Source organism: Amblyomma maculatum, chromosome 4, assembly GCF_055883805.1.
Source record: "Amblyomma maculatum isolate TAMU_Amacu chromosome 4, ASM5588380v1, whole genome shotgun sequence".
Taxonomy (NCBI): Eukaryota; Metazoa; Arthropoda; class Arachnida; order Ixodida; family Ixodidae; genus Amblyomma; species Amblyomma maculatum.
The window spans coordinates 110,383,224-110,407,886 of NC_139347.1; the positions used below are offsets into that span (position 1 = coordinate 110,383,224).

The window sequence follows — 24,663 nt, forward strand, 5'->3', positions numbered from 1 at the left end:
CGGAGCCCGGTAGCCTGCTTTTTCAACGGAGGCACAAGTGCGTCGCACGAGCCTCGCTGTTGCTGTTGCACAGATGTATGGCTTTGCATTTTGTTTACGTCTTTATCATTCATTGTTTTTGTCTCGAGCTGATATTTATGTTTCGGGACCTAGTACATTGTTCAATGTTTAATACTTTTTTTAGAATGTAGGTGAAAAATCAAACAAACTTCCCCGTCACAAGGCCCCGTGCACACGCACGTACACGCAGTCTATTCTTAATCCTAAAATAATACTGATATGAAATTTTTCTAATGACAAGAGTTTGCAGAGCATCTCTAGGCGGTTTCTTTTCTAGTCCTTGTCAGCATCGTTTTCCGCTGCGCTTATGCAGACATTAGCGCGCCCTAATGTAGGCCAAACTATCTTCGTCGGCAAAACATAGAGTATTAAATCCGGCACCCCCTACACATGACGCTTTTTAGGCAAAATGACATGCTCTCAAAGAACAAGCGAGCGTTTAAAAATGCCATAAACTGTACAATATTCCCTCACGGGGAGGCACCGTGTTCACAAGGTAATCTATTAAGCGCAGGAATTCTTTGAATGTGTTGTTCTATGATGAATGCCAACGGAGGCTCCTCAAAGTTGGACGATACGGGAGGCGACGTTTTCACAAGTATGGAATCGCGCTTGAAGTTTAAATATAGCCCGATGTCTTGAGTTTCGTGTTCACGCTTGCAACACCCTAATCCGGTTCCCAGTTTAGGAGTTCACAATGCCCGACCAATCTGAACAGTAAGCTAGCCAATTTTAGAATTGGGTGACAACACGCCACTCTATTACGTTTTTTCTATGAAAAATATATAGACAGTCTGTTTCAAGAAGTTTCAATCCCTTATTTTGACATAACACATATTTTGCTTCAGGTTGTGTGTGCATCTCGAAATCCCTAGCAATAATGTTTGAGAGTAGCGAATACGGCTTTTAGAGCTCACCGTTTTTATCCCCTACTGAAAAGGGCCCAGGCTGACCCTATTATTGAACAAAACAAGATAATCAACGTGAGTGTATACATAATAATAACACTTGTTTTTTCTGATCCCCACCAGAACTAGCATCCGAGAGTTAAGAACTGCGCTCCCAGATTGCTGATTACAATGCGTGGTAGTAACGACACCATGGAAGCAAAGGTTGCCGCTTGTAAGACATTGCGAGCCCTAGCAAAATATTATAATCACTCGTTCTATCAGTTTATCACTCTAACCTGAACGACGTGCTTTTAAGCTTGCATTCTTTGAAAAATTTATTGGCATATGGTCTCTGATTCTTTTACAAAGAAGCTGCTTTTAGCACGTTGCTTTCCCGAGAGGGTCTTAGTCTCGACCGTATATGTCCACTAAGGAAGCGCTGTTGCGAATGTGTTAAAACGTTCTGTTGCGGCCATCCATGAGCGCAAATCTCCTGGAAGGGGCAACAGCAGCAACTTACCTGCACTGATGCGAACATCCCGGCTGGCCACCGTTCCGAATTCGTTGGAAGCCAGGCAGTGGTAAGAGGCCGCATGCACATCCTGTCTGTAGGCATCAGCAGGAAAAGGGGGGAATACAAGAGCCCCGTCCTCGGTAAGGAGTCTTGCCCCAGGCACAGGAGTGACGGGACTGCCGTCCGCCGTAGCCCACATCAGCTGCGGAGGTGGCTCCCCTCGGGCCTCGCAGCGCACCTCGCCACCACTGGCGTTGGAGAACTCTAGCCAGTGCGGAGGCTCTAACGTGAACGATGGGCCATGATTGGACGGTAGGGGTCGTGCGTCTCCCTGGGATGACGCTGAGGCAGACACACAGCTGGACGCAGCAAGCCAGCCTGGGAAAAACAATAAAACATGTTTTTGCTGTACTGAAGATATGTGGTTCGCAAGCTAACTGGGTCTGCTCATTGATGTCAGCTCTGTGGACACATGTTGCTAACTACCAGCCGTGTTATTCCGTATGCGTGTCTGGGGAAATTTCTTTGTTTATAGCTGTTGGTCCAGGAATGATGTACCTACACAGACGGTGCAGGTAACAAAATACATGAGATGAACATGTTGCCCTAAACTGTGCACCGTTACTATATGATCAAACCAACAAGCCTGCATGGTAATAAAAATGTTATTTCTTGGTTATATTCTACATCGACATGAACAAAAACTGCGGGATTTTGATGTTTCAACTGGTTTTTATATTTAAGTTCCGAGTACTTGCACAGGTTCTTCATAGTACCCCTTACACATGCATGCAGATGAATAAAAAACGATGAATGCAACTGAGAAAAATGTGCACCTTGTTTGAAGCGCAGCGCAAGGTTATACAGAGTGCCACTCCTGCATTGCTGTTCATTTGATATTTCGTATTTTTATACGCCGTCTTAATCTAAAACAAGCAGTCCTATAGATACGATCGATTAACTCAGTCTGCTGCTCCAAACAAAAGCCCCTGACAAGATGCGCATGACTTTCAACCTGTAAACGATATTTCCACTGAACTGTCATCGTTCTCCGCTTTCGGAAGCTTTTATGGAACTTTATTGATCGCGTTACCCTAGCCGTTGTTGTAGACTGCCTGCTAGACGTTATTCAACGCTAGACGAATTTTCTTGATTGGAGTACATAACATTTTGAAAATTTTCATCTCAGGTCGAACGACGCGCCTCAAAATCGAGTTCCTGTCTTTGCACTTGCTTCGGAGTGCTCTCGCACAGTTACAAAAGAGTTGTTAAATACAGCCTGAGACTGGGTCTGATGCTAGATGCTGCGCGCTCGCGGCGCTATCTCTTGGGGTCTCTGGTAAGCGTCTTGACTCCACTATTATCCCACCGTATGACCCATCTGGCTCTCACGAGGCGGCAGCATTATGTATTCAAATAGGAGATAGTATTTCATCGTCTCCAAGTGCGCGTATTGTTGTATGACCCATGTGGACCCTTCGTGAACGACGCTACGCTATGAAGTTTTATGTCAGCTTAACCGGATATCTACGGAAGCATATGCTGGTGTCATGCGTCTATTTGGTGAGGAGGTCATGCCTTTTGCAATTTGTTTTCATTGGATCAAAAACTTTAAATACGACCGAGAATCCTTCAACTGCAGGGATGCCACGGGGCACCTTTTACTGATGTTTCTGAAGAACCCATCAACAAAGCGATTGCCGTAAGAAACACTGATGTACGCCTCACTATCATATGGCAGCGAACAGCTGCAGAACTCAAATCTCTTGCATTCAGACATTACCGGGATCGGTTCAAATTTTTCTATTTACTCTATATTAATCAGTTGGGAATAGATAAAGGTTTATATATTCTGTCAGCTAATCGCCGCTCCACACGCTCATCTGATACCAAAAAAGTTATAGGTTATTAGTGCAGGACTAACACATTTAAAAATTCCTTTTTCCCGCGTACTATTTGTGAATGGAATGCGTTACCCGCCGACACTGTCGATTCCCCAACTATTTCTTCATTCTTCTGCGCACTTGCACCCAAGCCATAGTTGCATGTGCCTCTCCTCGTCAGATGACCTCATCATGTAAATATTCTCCTGTGTTTTTTTTATGATTTATTCTTCAGTGTCTAGTATCTTGTTTGCTGTTCTTGCTTTTGTTCACCTGATCTGCCCACTCCTGCCAAAGGCCTAATAGCAAGGCTGGCAGTACCTGTAAAATAAATAAATAAATAAATAAACATGCCCAATACGAGACGATACCGGCAGAATGTTGGACAAATATGCTCATTTGTAAGTAATGTGTGCGCCGCGAACACCCCAATTTCTTACTCCAGTCCACAGACAGAACTATGCAGACGTTTGTCTTTTCGGAAGTGTAGGTAGGAGAAGTTGGGGAATACAGCTGAAAAACCATTGATATGGCAGCGAACAGCTGGTATAGTCTAAGGATGAAGTGCGGGAGCACTCAGTCGCACGAAAATGGCAGCCTCGACTATTGTAAGCATAGGAGCAAATGTTGGCAAACAAGGTAATGGTTATTTCATATTTCGATCACAAAGGGGATTGTATACACCTACACAGTTTCTAGAGGCACAATGCAAACGCAGAGTACAGCAGACGTGTTTTGGAAACGCTGATGAAGAAACGTATCTTCAGAAAAAGGCCCACATTTGTGGGAAATCAGAAACTGCACCACAGCAACGCAAGCGTTGACAATGCCGTACTCTGGTTCAATTTATCACTAGAAACAATTTCTACAGTATCTCACCTACCGTACAGCGCCGACCTGGTCCCCTCCGACCTCTTCTTTTTGGTGTAAGTGCAGTCTTGTATGAGAAAGGTCTAAATACATCTATGGTTCGGAGGCGGTTTTAAAACTGGTGGAAAAAATGGCTTCTGTAATAATTTTCAAGCATCGTAGAAACGGCAAGACGCGTGCATTTCACTGAGCGTAGAGCGCTCTATATGTGATCAAAGTCCTGACGAGTAATTTTCAGAAATAAATGTATTAGATAACCAGTCTCCCTCTTTACTGAACAACACTTGTACATCAACTAAGATTAGACTTCTCTAGCTCTGCATATATGTCATATTGTATTGTAAAATTGTATTCTCAGGCTGATTAATTCAAAATTGCACATTTCTTGTTTTTAGAGTCTTATGACAAAATTTTATTGCAGAGGGAAACAAAAGTGCCCAATATATTATTTCCTATAGAGCTTTCCACACATGTAATAGTTATCCAATAAGCATCGCGAATAGTAAGATATCAGTGCCCCATGTTCCAGAGAACATTGCTCGCCGCTCAACTTGGGGCTTCTCAGAACCACCTCTGTCCACGTTTTCTGGCACACTACGTTTCTGAAGCTGCATCTTACCTGTGCTTTCCCAACGATCCTCAAAGACGGCAAAATGTCGGGTCTGTGGGTGCATCCTATTAAAGTTGTAGAGCAATTCAAGGCACATCAGATGGAGCTGTTTCACGAAGTACTTCCTGCGTGTACCACGTGCTGGCGTTGCTGAGCTAGAGTCGGGTTGGGCTTACAGGAGTTTATTGAAGGTCAAACAAACACCTGGTCGAAGTGAGCTGCCAGGGTCAGCCACCTCCACTGTAGGAGAGGAGGGAACTTGGAGTAGTTTGGCGATGTGATAATGAGATGCCCTACATTTGTGTAGAAAACGGGCAATTTGAACATGAGTGTTGAGAAGCGAAGCTCCTTCACAGAAAATGTAGGACAGGGGTGACAAATGTGCTGAGCTGTGTGGCTCTAATTTGTTAGTTTGCAAGTGGTAGGCCACGGGCGTGATGGACGTAAGCTCTGCACTGAGTTTCGAAGCTTTGTGTATATGTTGCTTTCTATTTGTCATGCAAGTATCCTGTAATGAGCGGGAAGAGGTAAGAGATCATCGGTGCAAGAACAGCGGTCTCAGCTACAAGCTGGTGAGTCTTCGCCAAGCGGCGAGCAGAACCGGATGGTGAATCCCAGACCAACTGCAGATGAGCACGATAATGACTGTGCTGCCTTCTTCCCCTAGTATGCCCTAATACTCTACAACCGCCCCCCCCCCCCCCCCAAGTCTAACTAACCAGCTTTTATTGTCTTTTTTTTCTCTTTCATAGCAATCATATCTAGCAATCATTGGCTAACAATCACTCCTCTTTGATGAAGCTGATAAGGAGATCGGAATGAATTTGAAGGCTATCACGAAGAGGGATGAACCTTATTGGAACATTTTTACTGCGCACAGGCTGAATTATAAATTCCTTGCCATTTCGTTGTTCGATGAAGCCCTGCTATGCGAATATCATCATTATGGCGAGGTCTTAAATTTATGTCTACTATATATACTTTTTCATTTTTACAAGCGTACCCAGACGGTTTATATTTCCCCTCGCGGGGTTTTGCTAAATCTGTTCATGTGGTTTGCAGCCCACATGCCTTGTAATTGTGATTAACATTAAAAATAATATCACACAGAAGAACTAGTGTGCAGCTTCTGGCGAACAACTCAGAATTGTGATAACCTCTTCGCGACCTATAAATGTCGTACCTGTTGTTTGCGTCTTCAGGCGCTCTCGGAAATGTCACGGTGGTTAGCGATGGAGGAAAAGAGCAAAACAATCAACTCAAGGAAAGCCTCCATTTCTAAAAGGAAAATTGCTGCCATAGTTTACGGGTAACAGAAAACTAAACCTTATCATAAAGGCTTATTTCAAACGGAAACATCTAACAGATATCCCTCATCATCCCAAGTCCATGAAGATGAATGAAAGTCAACACATTTCCATAGTGCTGCCTTACCGATACCCCTTCATAAAAACAACAAAACGAAAAATTGCCAAGCAGTTTTGTGTTAACTTTAGTCGGTCGCTTTTCACATGCGACCTACTCAGGCTAGACTGAACGGTCATCTAGACGCAAGAAAGCCCCTTATTAGAGCTGCTCATCTTTAGAAAAGCCTAGAATTTGATAGCCGTGTCAGAACGAGTACGTCGCACCAATGGTAACAAGAGATATTCAGCGGAGTGTTTACATTCTTCACATGCTGGAATGATTACCTCCGCCTTTGAAGGTTCGTCGTTTCCCTGTAAGATGGGCCTGTGAATGCCTTCTTCGCATTCCAAAAATGAATTTATCGTTTTTCTTTTCCTGCAGTTACTACCAAAACAAGTCCTGAATTTTGTTCCCAGTGAACGTTCCCTTGCAAATATCTGAGATGCCATCAGCTAGGCAAGTCTTGACCAGCTCTACCACATTCTCTGGAGGGTGACAACTGAACCGTACAAATAAAATCGTGATAGCACTCTTCTTTCATATGAAATTAATGAACCATTCTCAGATGGCTCCTTTTATTTCCAGCATGATAGGTTCCCCGCACACACTGCAGCTTTATTGCAGGAGTATCTGAACTGAAGTTGCATCTAAACAGCATGGAGTTGCTACCATGGAGTTCGGACCTCAACATAATTGACAACATTTTGGGCATGATGACAACTAATCTGGCTACCGTATATCCGGACGCAGGGTTCTAAACACACAATGGCAAGTAGTAGAGGCCAATGGAATTGAATTCAAAGAGCATCGGCTATTGTAACACTACATATCATTGTGCAGAAAAAACAAAGAGATCAAAAAAAAAAGAAAAGGCGCCCGTATGCATCCTTCGTTTTCTTGAGTGCATCCGTTGCGCTGTTCCATCACCATGCCAAATGAAGAAGGCCTTATCACGCGCTGCAGGCAAGTCGATACGCTCCTGAAGTGGGCAGCATCTCCAGACCTTACGCTGGATGTTATGGCACAGTGCAGCTCCTTAGCAAAAACTGATACGTTTGGAACACACTGCAGTATTTTCGAAATGTATTTTAAATATAATTTTTATTCAGGAATACGCTCAAGATATATTAAAAATATATTTGTTAAATTGCTTAGGCATATTTAAAATATAAGTTTAAAATATGTCATAAGCTACATATGTGAAAGTACAGTTCGGGTATACTTCGAATAGGTGAAAAGTATACATGCGTTGTTATCATGTTGATAATGCAATAAAATGTACCTTTGTAAATGTAAAATTAATATGTCTGAGTACACTTCAATTTTGCTCGATGATGAAAACGTATTTTGAAGTCTGTTGAAAATGCTAGACCTGAAAGTGCCGCTTCGAGCATACTCCGAATATGGGAAAAATACATGGGGGTCTTTAGCATGTTGGCAATGTATTCAGAATGCACTTCATAAACATAAAATTATTCCTTTGAAATAAATTCAAGTCTTGCTCGATATTTAAATTTATTCCTGGAGTTTGTCGAAAATGCAGGACATTAAAGCACGCTTCGAGCATACTTCGATACCTGAAAAGTACTAATGAATTTTTAAAATATTGGGATTGTATTTAGAATTTACTTTTTTAAATATGAATTTAATTTATGTGAAGTACACTTCGAGTATTGCTCCACACTGAAACTTACATTTAATATATTTATTATGTGCGATTTTTCATTCAGCTCTAACCTTTGGCGCAAGCAGCGTCTAACTTAACTAACAGTTGTATGCTACTGTAAACGAGTAACCGCGTGACAGCACTCAGAATACGGCGCTAAGAACGTTGAGGAACAAATATGTCATACGTAATTCTTAACTAGTGACACATTGACATCCGCTAGGGAGGAGGTCTATAGCTACACATTGCCCATTGCTCCTGCTACATGCCATTGAGTTTCCACACGCGCGCACACAGACGGAGATTTACCGCGCTATGAACGGAGCTGATGCATGAAGGATTGAATTTTTGTCTCTATACTTAATACGTAAAATAAGTGCATTATAAATGTACTGGGAGTACAACACTGCAATCTTTTTCGAAGACGTTAAGAATACACTTTTTTCCCGCTTAGTGTATTTCAAACATTTTAAAAATGTGCTTTATAAAGTCGGCTTGTTATACAGTGATAACACATTGTCATCCTATCCTATTCTATTTCTATAGTGCATTCTATTTCTATTCTATAGTGCATTCTATTTCTGGTGGATTTTGAGTGTCTTCGAAGCATGCTAAAAGTATACTTTTGGCACGTTATTTGTATCCTTTATGTTTACACGAAAAAAGTTAAATGGTAGATTAGTTTGGCTTTGAAAACACATTGTGACTTTATTGTTGGAATATTTTTCATCACTGTATAACAAGCCGACTTTATAAAGCACATTTTTAAAATGTTTGAAATACACTAAGCGGGAAAAAAAGTGTATTCTTAGCGTCTTTGAAAAAGATTGCAGTGTTGTACTCCCAGTACATTTATAATGCACTTATTTTACGTATTAAGTATAGAGACAAAAAATTCAAAATTCAAAATAAATAAATGCGATGCATTTAAAACGCATTTTTAGCACATCAATTTTTCTCTAAATTGCGTGCTGGGAATTATTCCTTTCTGTTTTTGGGTGAATAAATATTCAAAATTTTGCCTTAATTATGTATATCTTTAACTCCAACTTTTGCCAATACATGTAAGGCGTTGCAACGACAGTGTGTATCATCAAAAGAGTGGATATTAGTACAATGTTGTAAATACAGGAAAGTTAAGGTAAAGTAATGTCACCCTAATTTTTAACCTCACCTGATCCGGGCCGCGGCGCAAGTAGTAGCAAAGGAGCTAAAGAAACGCGGAGAAATTACGTTCTGTTGAGCAATTGAGACTGTCGTGATTCTGGTGCGAACGTTTAGTCTGGATTTTGCATAGATCAGTAATTGATCTGTCATCGATTTCTGAAGCTTTTCTGAACCACGAGAATCTATAAATGCACAAATGAACCTCCACATATATATGTAAAATATTTATAAACGATGATGATATGCCTCCGATTTGGTATCCATAGTGAAAAATAATGAATCATAGCAGAATTTGACTTTCATTCTCACAGTACACCAATAACAAAGAAATTCTAATGGTTATACACTAAAAAGCCAATGCGAATAGCATTTGCGTTCTATGAAAGACATTTCAGTGCTTGAAATTTAAACCCTTTAAATCTCTTGCATAGAATGAACATTCGTGGCAAAGTATATTCCCAGAAATACTTCCTGGCATGGAGAACCGTGACATTTACCGACCATTATAACGCTCATAACCCGTATTATTCCTCCGATTTCCTTCTCAACACGGACGGGATGTCCGTGTTGAGGCGAGAGACCGTGGTCTTCCAGACCTCTATGCTTTCCAGGAGCACCCGCAGCAATGCAGGAGCTAACGGCCGGGGTCGATAGATCGAGCGTGGTCATTTCTCTGCGAACACATGTGGGCCCACGATAAGAAATGCCATCCGCCAGCATCCATTATAGCCTGAGCTCCCTAGAAGGGGGTTACCGCTCGGCACCAATCTGAACGCTTTGTGCCTTACGACCTTTCAACGTGAGCGACAAAATACGCAAGTTGTACCAGCAGGACGGGGTTGCATATTAAGTAGCACTTAATTAAGCGCGCAAATATGTGATATATATCAAGCAAAATTTACCTATGTAATAAAGGCTAAATTTCATGCATGCATGCTAACTTAACGGGACTAGCAAGAGTACTCTAGACGTAACTACTCCATTCCTTGTTTGCCCTTTGACACTAGCCATCACGCGTATGTTTTTAGTTTCCAATACTGAGCAGGTGTCAATGTCGCGCTTTCACTGTGGACATCAAACAGTCAAAATTCAGGCATCCTATTGAGACGTAAAAAACTTCCGCATGTCACAGCGTCTGCTCAGATCAGGCCAAAAATTAACAGCTAAAAATGTTACTCTAAACTACTATCTTGCTTTCTTTAATTCCCATCCAACGCACCAACAAAACAAAATAAAGTGTTTGGTTTTCGTGGCGCTGTTACCAGCAAACATTTTCTGTAACAAAACCGCTATTTTATAGTCTAGATATACCAAAACACTCGTAAACAACAAAAGCTACATGTAGAAAGCGCAGCCATGAAATAACTTCAGCAAAGTAAAAACGTCTAATTTTATATAAATGCTGTAACTCGGTGATACCACCAATGCATAGACCGCGTGGTCTCTTGAACTTGTCAAACCCCTTGCAAAGCTGGGGGATCCAAATATTCACGCAACGCATGCTTACTTGTATATTTTTTTGCTCTCCTCTGTTATCAGCTTAAGGATTCTCTATTAGTCACCAACCAGTCACTGAATGCGGTAGTCCTCTCATGGCAATACAAAATGTGATAAAAATACGTACGTATGCTCAAAAATATGGGCGATTTCATTGCATTACGATCGCACACATTTCGCTTGCTGCTTGTACGGGAGCTAAGGAAGAGGAATGGTGTAAACGATCATCACTTTCCGTCGACGGGTGGAGCGATGGCGTAAGGGTGTTCTGTTTGGCCCTTTCTCTCTGAAGACGCATCTGTCTCCGAGGCAGCCCTCAGGAAGAGCGCCTCTGCAGGTACGAATTCACAAAATGGTCATGGTGCGGCCTTTCTCTCATTTCGCGCCCTCTGCATACTTATGTATGTTTTTTTCTTCATCCTTGTGAGCCAAAACGATGCACGAACAACGCGCCAGTTTTATTCACGCTACATCAGTGCCTGTGCACGGAAGGCAGTTGCCTCGAAAAAATCTGCCTTGTGTTTTTGCACGCGCCTACCCGAGTATATGTGACATCGGTGTGCACGAAACAAATGTTAGATACTTTAGCAGCTATAGTAAAATTAAAAAAAAATAATAAAATGCTTGCAGGCCGCTGTGTAAATATCTGGAAAAAAAGATTCATTTTTCTGAAAAAAAGTGAGAGAAGTTTGTGGTGGAAGCACCATTATTAATAAAATATCTCTATTGTGCTTTCATCGCGCCCCAACTACTATGGCGAAAGAGTAGCTAAGAATATCACAAACTTTCCGGCCCATCTATTCTCCTTGGCTTAAAATGTAGCCCAGAAAAGCACTAACGAAGAGTACAAAATCTGTGATTATCGTTCATTTAAACATTGAGGGGCTACTTTATTTATTATGAGTTATTTATTTAGAACTACTGCTAATAAATTTTCAGGGATTTTGAAAGGAGTGGGTTCGTTTATACATCACAGACGTAGCCAACAATGCATGACACTGTTGCAAGGACATTGGAAGAGAATGGGCCAAGTTTACAAAGCATTAGAAGGCAAACATAAAGAACAACAACGCAATATTTTGCATCACTTTTTCACATTGTACATGGCAACTAAAATACCACTTACATAAACAACCTCCAGAATGGGGAAGGCAAATAAAGTACATCATGTTTTACTTTCCGATAATAGACCTTTTCAGGCTGTATTCAAGCATTTATCAATACTTGGTATGAGGACCATCATAACATCTAGCGAGTTCCGATTCTGCACAGCTTGCGCAAAAAAAGAAAACATGAATTTGTTATCTGTGCAAACATATTCTTTCGGCGTGAGTTTGTTCTTCTGACATGTTTTCTGGATGTAGTGAAGGAGATATATGCGGCCAAATGAATTTTAACCTTGCTATAGAAGAGCATATACAGAAATTTGAGCTCCCGAAGCGTCGCACGACAAGATTATCAAGCACAACCTCAGAAAGCCTTTGCGTCGCTGAGTCAGCGAGTTTATCAAGAAAAAACGCGCACATTTCCGCTGAACAAACGTGGTCATGTGTTCTTGCGTATGAGGGAACCAGGCAACGTTAGCGTATTCTACGATCGGACGTATGAATGTTGTATACGCTAGAAGCTTCGCTTCTAGGAATGCTAGAAATGTCAAAATATATTTGTTTACGTTTTCTTAAAATATCACTCTCGCGAAACTCGAGGAATACGGCGATAATCCACGAATATTTCGCAGAATAATGAACACACTATAGGAATTCAAGTTTCTTTTTCTGTCAACGTGTTCCTGCCTTGTTCGAGACGACTATGTCACGGCTAAAGGCGATCTTCTTGGGAAAAAGAAAACAAGCTATGCCAAACTTCACTGACTCCCAGTCGACTGGTGCTGAAAACGGAAGTAATCATTTTAGATTTTCTGTTCCGAAAGAGTTGCCGTGAATAACGGCTCTTAATTACTCTATTTATTGTAATGTTATGTATCGTGGCTTCCGATTGCACAGTTTACCACCATTACCATTCTGTGCTGAAGAGCAACTAGAAACTGGAAGACATTCATGTAGTATTCCTTACACAAATGACATTCGAAGTGTGCCACTGTTGTTTCAATTACGTGAAGTTCAATTATAGGCTGCTGCTAAAGGCAGAAAACTGGTTTCGATTTTGAAAACGCCTCTTGGAAATTCTTGCCTACCTATATGTCATACTGGAACCCCAACGACCTTTTGTTGCTTTTTGTTGAACTCTGTCATAGACAAAATTCGCCTGGTCATCGTATTTTTGTCGCTTTTAACAATTTGGCAGCGTTAACGTTTGTCGCGCTACGTGCAATAGGCTGAAATCTGCAACCTACCACGCCTGGCAGCTGGCTGTCGTTGACAAATAAAATCACCAAAGTGCCGTGAAGAGCAAAGAGTAATACTATCCTTCAGGTAATAAAAAAATTCGCCACAATTTGTCGCACATTTCTAAAATAATAAATTTCTACAGCGCCTAAACAGCAATGCTTCGGTGTAGACAGTCACGCCAACCACACAGGCAAGCACCGCACACACAGGCACGCAGACGTGAAAGCACACACACACACACACACACACACACACACACACACACACACACACACACACACACACACACACACACACACACACACACACACACACACACACACACACACACACACACACACACACACACACACACACACACACACACACACACACACACACACACACACACACACACACACACACACACACACACACACACACACACACACACACACACACACACACACACACACACACACACACACACACACACACACACGCACACACACACACACACACACACACACACACACACACACACACACACACACACACACACACACACACACACACACACACACACACACACACACACACACACACACACACACACACACACACACACACACACACACGCTAATAATATTTCTGGTGGAGAACCTCATTTAAACTCTTTGTGGAATAAAAAAGTAAAATACGCATTATTAGGCTTCTCCACGACGGAGCTAATAAAGAGAATAACAGTTAAGTACAAGCGAATTAACTTCGACAGATGCGATCACTTCTTTTTCCGATTTTGTCACATAGTTCACTCAGTGATTCGCTCTTGCTAGTAAAAGGGCAATGATCCCCGCCTAGACATTCCAGGACGCATAGCGGAGGAGTGTGGCTGCTCCTGGACCCACGAAGCATGGATCTCAAAGGGCACACGCAACTTGCAGCGGGAGTCCTCTTGCAATCGGGTGTATCTGTTGTGCATGCCATTGTCGTCCTTGCCACTCCGGCGTCTAAACGATATTTATCGGAGATTTCGCTCCGTATAACCTGGCTTAGCTGAGTTTAGTGACAGCAATTTTTTGTAAAAAGTGCCGAGAAGGTCAACCTCAATTATAAATATGCTGCGAAGTTTTAGTAATTTGAAGGAAAAGCAACACTGGGCTAGCTGCGGCGCATTTCATGTACGCCGCAGTTTGGTCTTCAGTCGATCTTGAACGACATGCCTTGCGGCGTACGGCCTACTTGCCACCCACTTCTTCCCACGTGTGGTGCGCGGAGCGAGCGGCGCTATATTGTTCTACTGTTGCTTCGCTTCTTCTTCTAGATAGCGCTACTGCTTCTTTTTCTTTACATACCTCCCAAACTTCATCGTACCGGTACATATCGCTGGTCTCCACGGAGCGCCGCACTCGACGCCATCACTTAGCTTTGCGCCTCACTGTGTATGCGCGGTGCTCTTCAAGTGCTGCGCCGCAGCGCGGGATATAAGCCGTGGAGCAGCTTACGCAAGCGTATAGACCGTGTTTCGAGCGAGGAGGAAAATAGCATCAAACCGGAGTGCGCAGCGCCGCTCCTCCTCTTTGGTATGTGGGGACGCGTTGATAGCAGCGGGAGCTCCTAGGCAGCCTTTTTTATATTTTCTATGCTTTTTACTACTTTTCACATAACCCATTCATATTCTTTCTTCCATTTTTTTGGCCCTTTCTTTCCTTCTCTTCCCTAATCATTTCATTTCTGCCGGCTGCAGTTTAGCTATTAAGGGGTGCCCCGCAGCTGGCAAAATCATTTTTATTACTCTGCTGTTAAAATTAACAAGAAAATAACAACCAAAAGAAGATGATTACCAGGAGATAAAAGATTAACAAAGGTGATATGCACGCGTGTCGCTGTACGCTGTTCCAGATGCAACTCTTTCATTTGGACGAAGAAGGGCAGCCTCTGAATTTCAAGGCTCAGCCGAAAGTGTTTCGCCTTAGCAGCCTTTCGTGTGAGTTCTGAACACTGTATTTATAGAGAAGGAACCGGAAAAACTGAATACCAGTGCAACAACGGCAGCCTTGCAACAAACCGATGATATTCCTTGCGGGAAATATTTACGAGATGTCCCTGGGAAAGAAAAACTATTTCGATGCAGTCACCTGAGGTTTACGAAAGTATTAAAGAACATGTCCCACTTGAATACAACGACGCCTAATATATTGGTTGTCAACTTATCATTTATTGAAACAGCGCTACAATAATTTTCTTTGTGGAAAACACCCACGCCTCTCGTAACTTTTGCGGCCGATACTAAATGGGAATATGGTCATGCAAACAGCAGCGATTTATTAAAGTAATCAAATCTTGCGACGACAAATTAGCTCTACATTTGTTGATAAATGCAACTTTCGCTGGGTCATTATAGACCATAATATAAGATCACTATTCAATAAGTATCAGTTGTCAATTTTTCGTTTCATCTGGATGTCAGCAGAACGGCAGCGGCAGACAAACGCAGCTAGCGGCCAATCAAAGAAATTGCAGAATAGCAGCTCCCGCCGTCGACAACAGTAATCGCCGCTCCCCCCACATACCTGAAAACCAGTGGTCGATTCATGTAAGCAACGCTGAAATCTGATTTGCTGGGTAGCGGAAGCTTGAAGGCACAGCTTTGTCACCCAACAAAAGTAGCCTAGGGTGCATTAAATAGATCCGAAGTGGTTAATGAATCCTTGAGAATAAACCCCAGTGGAGATGTGAGAATTCTCGCAGCAGCCGCTGAAGCAGTAAACAGTGTGTGAATGATCGGCTGACACAACAAATCTAGCGTGAATAGCATTGCTCCTGAACATGACATGAAATGGCTAGTAGCAGTAGTAGTAATAAAAAAAAACTTTATTTTATAGCAGAAATCAACTGCTAAAAACGAGTTTCGCCTGCCACACCAGGCCGAGCTACATTCGCTTGCTTTCACTGCTCATATTTTTACGGTAGCCTGTCACTAGAAATTATTTAAGGTTAAAAAGTAGATCGAAAGCTTTCCTGCCTTGCTTGCTTCGCCGCCCTCGAGGCCAGTGGTGCGCAACCGCATCTCTGTTCCACATAAAATATACACACTAATTGGAATCAGGCTTGTAGCCTTCAGCCGACCCGATCAGGAGCATACATTTTGGTCATTTCTGACGGCATGGCTTGGCTCCTTCTGAAAAACATTTTTTCTTTCAGCCAGGTACTTTCAGAAAGCAAAAATTTGAGCGTGAAAACTCCGAAATGCCGATGTGCGCTACTTGTCGCCTGTTCCGCGGATCGGACCGCACATACCAACATGGCGGTTGTTCTCAACTTGGCCGCTAGATAGGGCCACATACACAAAATGACAGCGCCCATGATAAAATGGTCTTTATACACGCTGAAAATCGTAGCGAGTTTGCAACGCTATGTCATGACTGAGGCAACAGCGTTTAGGCGAGCGCTCCCTACGTTCGCCTGCAAGCCGAATATACTCATCCTGCCGACAACTAAACGAGCGATGGAAACTTCCGAAGAGCTAGAAGACTGACTTCCAAAGCGACGACGGAAGGAACGGAGAAGAAGCAGCGACAAGGCCAACATCAGAGAAACGATACGGCCTCATCCACGACTGCTATTCAGTTAATCAGTTAATCCACTGGAAATATTTGTACAAGGGGACCGTATAGTAGAGCTACGGACAACATTAAACACACAAGCAGATGTGCCAAGGTTCACAGCGCTTTGAAAATGTTCCAAAGTCAAATACTGGAGAACAGGACACGTCTGCTTTATTCTATGTAGCATGAGGTCAAGCTGAGAGCAAACCACATGTTTTTTTTTTTTTCTTTTGCAAATGAAGGTCCTGCACTCAGTCCTCATTCTTCAGAAAACAGTGCCATATTCTAAAAGCCTCAACACTAGCCGATCGGTTTGCCTCAAGTGGATTTGGTCACACTGAGGTACAGTGCGCTCTTCTGAGCAGTCACGCACGCTACATCATTCCTCCTCGCGAAAACACTCTCACCCTCTGTTCTCTTCGCAATGGGCAATTTTGTTTTACTGCCGCATTGCACTGAATGGCTTAGTTCCAATCCACTGCACGCTCGCTTAGGGAACGGGTGCAATTGCGCACAATCTGAAAACGCCGACCACGACCCGAGAGCATGCCACCAAACCACTATCTTCACAGTACATATCGGCATCTGGAAGCTATTTTCTCCGCTTAAAGAATAGAATATACGTGTTCAAAGAGGCCACATCTACGCCTTTGGTTGCTCGAAAAAATCACCCTCTGAAGTGCTGGGCAGTACAAAGTTATTTTATTGTTCTCGCACTCTTCTCAGTCTTGTAAGTCTTCTGAAGTAATTGTTTATTGTGCAATAATCTCTCCCTTCAGCTGCGAGCAATCGGCCATATCAGAATATTTCGTCATTTCTCTTCCTATAAGCGCTCAGGATATTGCACAGTGGGAACACCATTCTGTTCTGTTCGCGATTTTTCTAAAACGACAGAAAATAAGGAAAGGCATACGCATGGAAGCTTGTATTCTCTCTCGACAATCTCTCTTGGCCCGCGTGCTGATTGCTTGGCACTGCTTCAGTACGAGATTAAACCTACTAGCAGCAGAGAAATAGATATCTAACTCAAGACAACAGGATTTCACGCACGCCTCAGGCTGCATCAAGAATTCATTGGAATGATTCGGAAAGGTAAGTAATCTGAGGGTTGTTTTCGAAAGGAAAGGGATATCCTGCTGTCTTTGAGGTCGGCTGCATGGCTAGCGTAATTTTATGGACAGCATTTCATTCTTAGGTTGGTAATGCAACATTTTTCTTATGCAATGTTATATTTAGCAGAGCAATTTTTGTGACAAATCAAGAAAGAACGTGAAGTTAGTTTTTCAGATTTGTCGCGCACAATGTGCCTCTAAAGTGTAAGTAACATGGGCAAATTCAGAGAATTATACTGAAATGATAACAAGAATCAGTTGCATCAGAAAAGGCTACTATCCATCACCAGTCTTGTCAGCATGAACCATTGAATGTTCTACTCATTCAAAAACAAGCCTGCTTGATTCCCAAAACATGAATTCCAAATATTGTTCTTGCTGAAAGAGTTTTGCACAACTTGCTCCGTCATCACACAAATTCTCATGATTTGCATTGTGTGGCCGGCAGCGCCACTGCCGTTGGCATCAGACAACAATCATTGCGTTTAAAGCACATCACCAGTCACCGACCTTTACACTGCTGCATGCAATACTGCCATCACGCTGTATGACAACATGACGTTGTTAGTACGTTGTGCAGGTCTAGCTTCGAGCGAACTGGGAGTACTACACTTATTCTTCTTAAGTCAAAACGCATGTTTGTATAATCTAGCCGACGGGACTGAATATGTAGTTGCATTCCTAAACGAGAAACGTTGCTCATCAGTAGGGAGACCGCCAGTTCGAAAGTGAGATATACTAGACTATAGATAGACTATACTATATTTGTGGTCCCTTTCGACTATGGCGAAAGACGTGCGTGCGTTTTCTATTGCATGTTGGCAAGAAGCCTGAGTTCTGTGCAATATCCATCGGTGGATGTTAAAACACCGTTTTTGAATTCGTGTTCACTATAAAGATATGTTCAGCGGTCCTTTCTCACTATTTCAACGCTTTTTTTAAAATCACTCAGTCAGTGTCGTTCCTAAGTGACGCGCTGCAGGAAAGGCTCTGGTTATCCTGGAAACATCAGTGCCCAGAAGCGCACATCAAACGAGTAATCGGTCGGTAGTGCGACACCGATAGTTCATTCTATCTCTGATGTATTCTAACAAATATCTTCCAAATTTTAAGAAAACAGCGCAATTATTGTCAGTGTCGTGTGGTAATCTGCCAGTAAATGCGAACCTTAAGAACTGCCCAGTATCTCCTAAATAATTACAGACGAGCTGCGGAAAAACTTGAAGCCCTTGCAGCCCCCATAGCTCACGTGTATTTATGAAATGTCAAGCTCAAAGTTACAATATGTTGCCTAAAATAGCCTCATGTATGCCGAATTTTCAAACTTTGCGGTGGCGTATACCTTTCCCAACATTACTTTCAGAAGATAGCCCCGCATTGGCTTCGGAACGGCGCATAAAACCAGGGTGCTAGTGCAAAAGCACTGCGCTCTCTTGCTGGTTTCTTTATAGTGGTTTAGCGGAAGGTTTTAATACAACATCATTTCCAGCGTTAAGTTTCACTTGAGCTCGGCTAGGGAGTGAGGCCTTCACAAAAGACTGCAGACTACAGGGTCGTCCTAAATATGTTCGAACTCCGCGGAGTGCGTCCACGCTTCGCGGAGTGGCCGCACTCCGCGGAGCTTCAGCGCATCCGGTGCGGCCGCCCATAGAACCCACTTGGCGCAAGCGCAAAGCGTCGTGGAGGCGGTGCTTCGAGACGTCTGCAATAGCATGGAATCGCACCGTGTTTCTTTACTTAGAAGCGCGCCTAACTGTGTACTGGCAGTGGCCAAACGGGCCGAGATGGCGTTATCGCGGTTCACTCATTGCAGCGTTTGCCCAGTCCTATGGAAGGCTATCAATTGGCCTACCATACAGGCTTGAGCATGACAATGCCTTACCCGACGGCGAGGCTGATAATCTTCTGCAAATGAGTGTCAAGCTAAGGCGCTGGTCTGCCTTAGTGAGTGGAGCTCGGATGATTTGACAAAGCTCGTTCCATGACACTTTATGTTCGTCGTCTGACAATCTACACGCTATCAATTTTAAAAATGCGAAAGCCACTTATTTTTTGTTCCTAAATAATTATGCTGTTCCAGTGATAAAACCACTAGAAGTGTAAAGACAGTGCGTTTTCGCGCTGCAGCAGACGACACGATGCACTGCCTCCAGGCCCCTGTGCGCCAGCGCCACTTTGCTTCGATGCGCGGCCGCACCGGATGCGCTGACGCTCCATGGAGCGCGGCCATGGTTGGCATTATTTGTACATATTTAGGACAACCCAGTATGTCATCAAAGACTCAACCGATCTTAAGAAAAAATGACAAATACGCTCGGAGATAAAAACAAGCACGTGCAAAAAGGAAACCAAAATTAACTTCAGTACAGGCACTGACGAGTTTGCGTTGGTCAAAGAATAACTAGTGGTAGTACATTCTGACTATTGGTGCGCAATTATTGCCTCAATAACGACCCTCAGCTTAGTTTTCGTCGGAAAACCTTGCTGAAGACTTTCGGAAATCAGGTCTTTGCAGTCTTGGCACCTTTAGCAGACAACGAAACATGTACATACTGTAGTGAACTATACGAGCAGATATCCCGAAGACGAAGAAGAGAACGACGAAGTGCCGCTGCGCTGCTCGAACTCGCTGGTGTTTGCCTAGGCTAGCTGTGTGGTGTGGCTCGCCGTGTAGCTAAGACAGGGCTATATTCCTTGTTAAAACACAGTAAAAACTCCTTTCACTTGGTGGAGGTGAGGATTTCCTGCCGTCCTGGAGCTTCGCAGCCGCACACTCCCGACAACAGTCATGGCCGACGCTAGCACCCCTAGTCCAACCGGGCTCTCGTCCCCCGTCTTCTGCGCTGAAGCTTTGCGCCAGCGCAGAAGACAGATATTCAGCGGAACCGGCGACCATGACGTGGAAGACTGGCTGGCCTCATATGAGCGGGTTAGTACTCACAACCAATGAGACGACGTCCGAAAATTCAGTAATGTCATATTCTACCTAATGGACGTGGCCGACCTGTGGTTCCGCAACCACGAGGCCGATATCACTTCATGGTCTGCTTTGAAGACTAGTTTTGCTGATATCTTCGGCCGGCCTGCAGTGCGCAAGCTGCGTGCTGAGCAACGCCTGCGCGGCCGTGCACAGGTTCCTGCGCGAGAATTTTACCAGTTATATTGAAGCTGTTGCAGACATGTGCAAGCGCGTGGACGCTTCAATGCTAGAGCATGCCAAGATTGGCCAGAATATGCAAGGAATTGATGATGACGCGTTCCAGATGCTTCTGGCCAGAAATCCAGCAACCGTCGTCGATGTTATCAATGCGTGTAAAAACATTGATGAATTACGCAAGCGCCGCCACATCACTCGTTCTTTGCTCTCACACCAGAAGCCTCTTGCAGCGCTAACACCTGACGCAGACCAGTCGTCTTTGCTGCCACAAATAAAGCAGTTTGTTCGAGAAGAAGTTGCTCGTCAACTATCACTCGTTCACCAACGTCCTGACGCTGCATCTCCTTTGGTGCCAAAGTTGCAGCAAGTCATCCGCGAACAAGTCGCAGAAGCACTTCCCACGAATTCTGAAACTCCTTCTGTTGCTACTTTGACATAAATCGGAGCACCAGTACAGTACAGCGAACCTTCTGTTGCAGCCCTTTTGACCTATGCGGCTGGGTCCGCGCGGCCTCCGCCTGAGCCGTTACCAATCATGCTGCCTGTCCTACGCCCCGCACCGCTTCCTCCAACGGATCCGCTTCATACTCCGACTCCACGCTATTACAACCCTTGGCGTACTTCGGACAATCGCCCAACTTGCTACTACTGTGCTTTCGCAGGACACGGGGCTGAACGAAAAAACGGCTTTCACAAATACGTCGTCGCGTACTGCGAGTCGTGTCCTCTCCAAAGCTGAATGCAACTGCTCAGTTACGGAAAAGGAGTGTTTGGCAATTGTGTGGGCAATAACAAAATTCCGACCCTACCTGTACGGTCGCCAGTTTGACGTCGTCACGGACCCCCACGCGTTATGTTGGCTGTCCTCTCTTAAAGACCCGTCCGGCCGCCTAGCACGATGGGCCCTCCGCCTTCAGGAATTTGACATCCGCGTTATATATCACTCTGGCCGTAAACACGTGGACGCCGATGTTCTGTCTCATTCTCCCCTATCCAGCGATCCTGCTTGCTTCACGGAGGCTGATCCCGTCCTCTCGTCTCTAACCATCGCTGATATGCCTGCGGAGCAGCGCAAATACCCGTGGCTCGCATCTCTTATCGACATCGTGTCCACTTCTCCCAACGTTGCACCCGGACTTTACGCCGTCAAGCACCACACTTTTCCCTACGACATGGTCTTCTCTACCACCGAAATTATATGCCTGATGATCGACGGTGGCTTCTCGTCCTTCCCCGCCATTTACGACATGAAATTTGCGCCTCTTTCCATGCCGACCCTCAGTGTGTCCATCCTGGTGTAGTCAAGACGTTTCAGAGAATTTCTCAACGCTACTATTGGCGTGGCATGTACGGTTATATTCGCAAATACGTCCGCTCCTGCATCGCCTATCAGCGCCACAAGTCATTCACACCTCATGCTTCTGGCCCCTTACAACCCCTTCCATGCCCTGCCCGTCCTTTTGATCGCGTTGGCGTTGATCTTTGCGGGCCACTTTCATATACGGTCTCTAGGAACCGCTCGATTATCGTCGGGATCGACCACCTCACCCGGTATGCGGAGACCGCCGCCCTACCTGCCGCTACTGCCCGTGAAGTTGCCCTGTTTTTGCTACATCATTTTGTTCTTCGCCACGGCGCGCAGCGTGAGCTGCTGAGTGACAGAGGCCCAGTCTACCTTTCCAACGTCGTTGAAGCTCTACTGGCCGAATGTGCATCATACATCGGACCACCACAGCCTATCACCCTCAAACTAACGGGCTAACTGAGTGCTTCAATCGTACTCTCGGAAATATGCTTTCAATGTACGTTGCCGCTGATCAGACCAACTGGGACGCTGTTCTTCCTTTCGTGACGTACGCTTACAACACCGCCACGAGTCAACCACTTGAATTAGCCCTTTCTCCTTCCTTTATGGCCGTGATGCATCGTCCACGATGGACACTATATTACCACATCGTCCCGACTACTCCGAGTGAACTCCCCTTTCCGACGCTGCAAAGCATGCGGAGCAATGCCGCCAGCTAGCCCGCAGTCTAACATCTGAATCTCAAGGCCGCCAAAAGTATGGTCACGACAAAGATCAGACGCCACACGTTTCCCCTACAGGATCCCTCGTTTGGCTCTGGGGTCCTGGCACCCCACCAGGATTGTCATCAAAATTTTGAACTGAGTACCACGGCCCCTACTGCATCGTTCACCAAACCTTCCCTGTAAATTATATCGTGGAGCCACTCACTCCCTCTTCAGATATGCGTCATCGCGGCCGCGAAACTGTGCACGTGAGCCGCCTCAAAACGTACTACGACCCGCTCGTCTTGTCCTCGCCATACGTCGCCAGGGTGGCTCCTCTTCGCTCCCGGGGAAGTTGTAGTGAACTATGAGAATATTACGAACACAAGGATGAACTAGGCGAGAATATATCACGAAGACGAGGATAAGAACGACAAAGTGTCGCTGCGCTGCTCGAGCTCGCTGGTGTTTGCCTATAGGCTAGCTGTGTTTTTGTGTTCTCGCCGTGTAGCATAGACAAGGCTATATTCCTTGTTAAAACACAGTAAAAACCCCTTTCAATACATACATTGAATGCTGTATTGCGCATACCACTTTAAGATATTGGGTGCAGTTCATGGCAGATGATGTATTGTCACCTGCACAGGAAATTCCAGGCAGGGGAAGTGATCCCAGTAGTTATAACAAATGGAGCGCTTGCGCGAACAAGTGCGCGAAATGAAAAAAAAACGTGTGGCATGTACAGAGCGCAAAGCTTGCTTCTTCGTTCTGTCCTGTCTTCATCTCGAAGGTGTGTACTTTATTAGCAATGAGCCATCTTGCCCCTTACAAACGGATTACCGGTGGCTGTAGCAACTATCACTGCTTGCGCATCAATAAGCTGAGAGAAACGCGATTTATGGAGAAGCTCAATTTTAAATTTCTACACCCGAAAATGAAACCAAATATAGAAAGTGGGAGTTTTTATTTCTTTGGCGTTGATGCTTCTTCCGATTGCACCTGCAAGCACTCAATCTCATTTAACTATGAACTGTAATTGGGTATGGTGGTTTATTTTGACAGCCTACCAACTTTTCTTGCCGTATTAATGCCACATGCTGCATGTACCACTGAAAAAGAGACAGCCTTGTGTGAAACTTTCGGAAAGACACTGTATTTTTTTAGAGTTGGTGTATCCTTAGCAGCTGAACAACTGTCAATAGCTCCTTTATTTTTAATGAGAAAATTTTGCATTTCATTTTATTTTTCCAGAGTTCAATGCTCGAGCGGCCCAATTGTTTTATTTTCCAGTGTGGCAGCGTAGCTCAATACACACACTTTAAATGCATGCAATGCCGTGTTTTTATGTTTTGTTCTTTTCTCTAAAGTGCAAGATGCCTTTTGTGGGAAATTATTTTCCAAGCTATTACCTCGCTTTCCTGATGCATCAATCACAGCACATCACAACACGCACACCGCTGAACAACATTTTTCGTTTGCAGCGCCTTTATAATTGAACAAATAAATGAAGTTTCATATACATTTCAACTTTAAATCGGAGTTTAAACGTTGTCCTATTTTCAATGGAACTCATCTGCTGATGGAACCTCCATAGCTGAAAACTGCATAGCTTGCATTATTTAGTTCGCAAAAAAAACAAGGAATCTCCAGGTGTTAGAGCCTTTTGAGGAGGACCTGACTTAGACGGTTAATCAACCGAGTCAACCGAGTCAAATCGGCAGCTCAGCGATTTCCAGGGATGCACATGGTTCGTTAGGTGGCACGTACTGGTTGCAGCAACAGTATGAGATGTTTTGCAAGTACCTAAGCATCAAGTTTTTTTGACAGAACTAAACGATCTTTCCTGCGTTCAAGCATATGCATATCGCACGTTGATTTTAAGTAT

At 44.1% G+C, this 24,663-nt stretch overlaps 1 protein-coding gene across 1 annotated transcript in view; it reads right to left on the bottom strand.

Moving 5' to 3' along the window:
* LOC146191940 (cell adhesion molecule Dscam1-like) overlaps nt 1-24,663 on the bottom strand; it is a 135,966-nt gene that overhangs the window by 87,023 nt on the left and 24,280 nt on the right. The window contains exon 4 of the mRNA XM_084600405.1: nt 1,471-1,842. Coding sequence (XP_084456531.1) covers nt 1,471-1,842 — 372 coding nt within the window. The remainder of the gene's footprint in view (nt 1-1,470; nt 1,843-24,663) is intronic.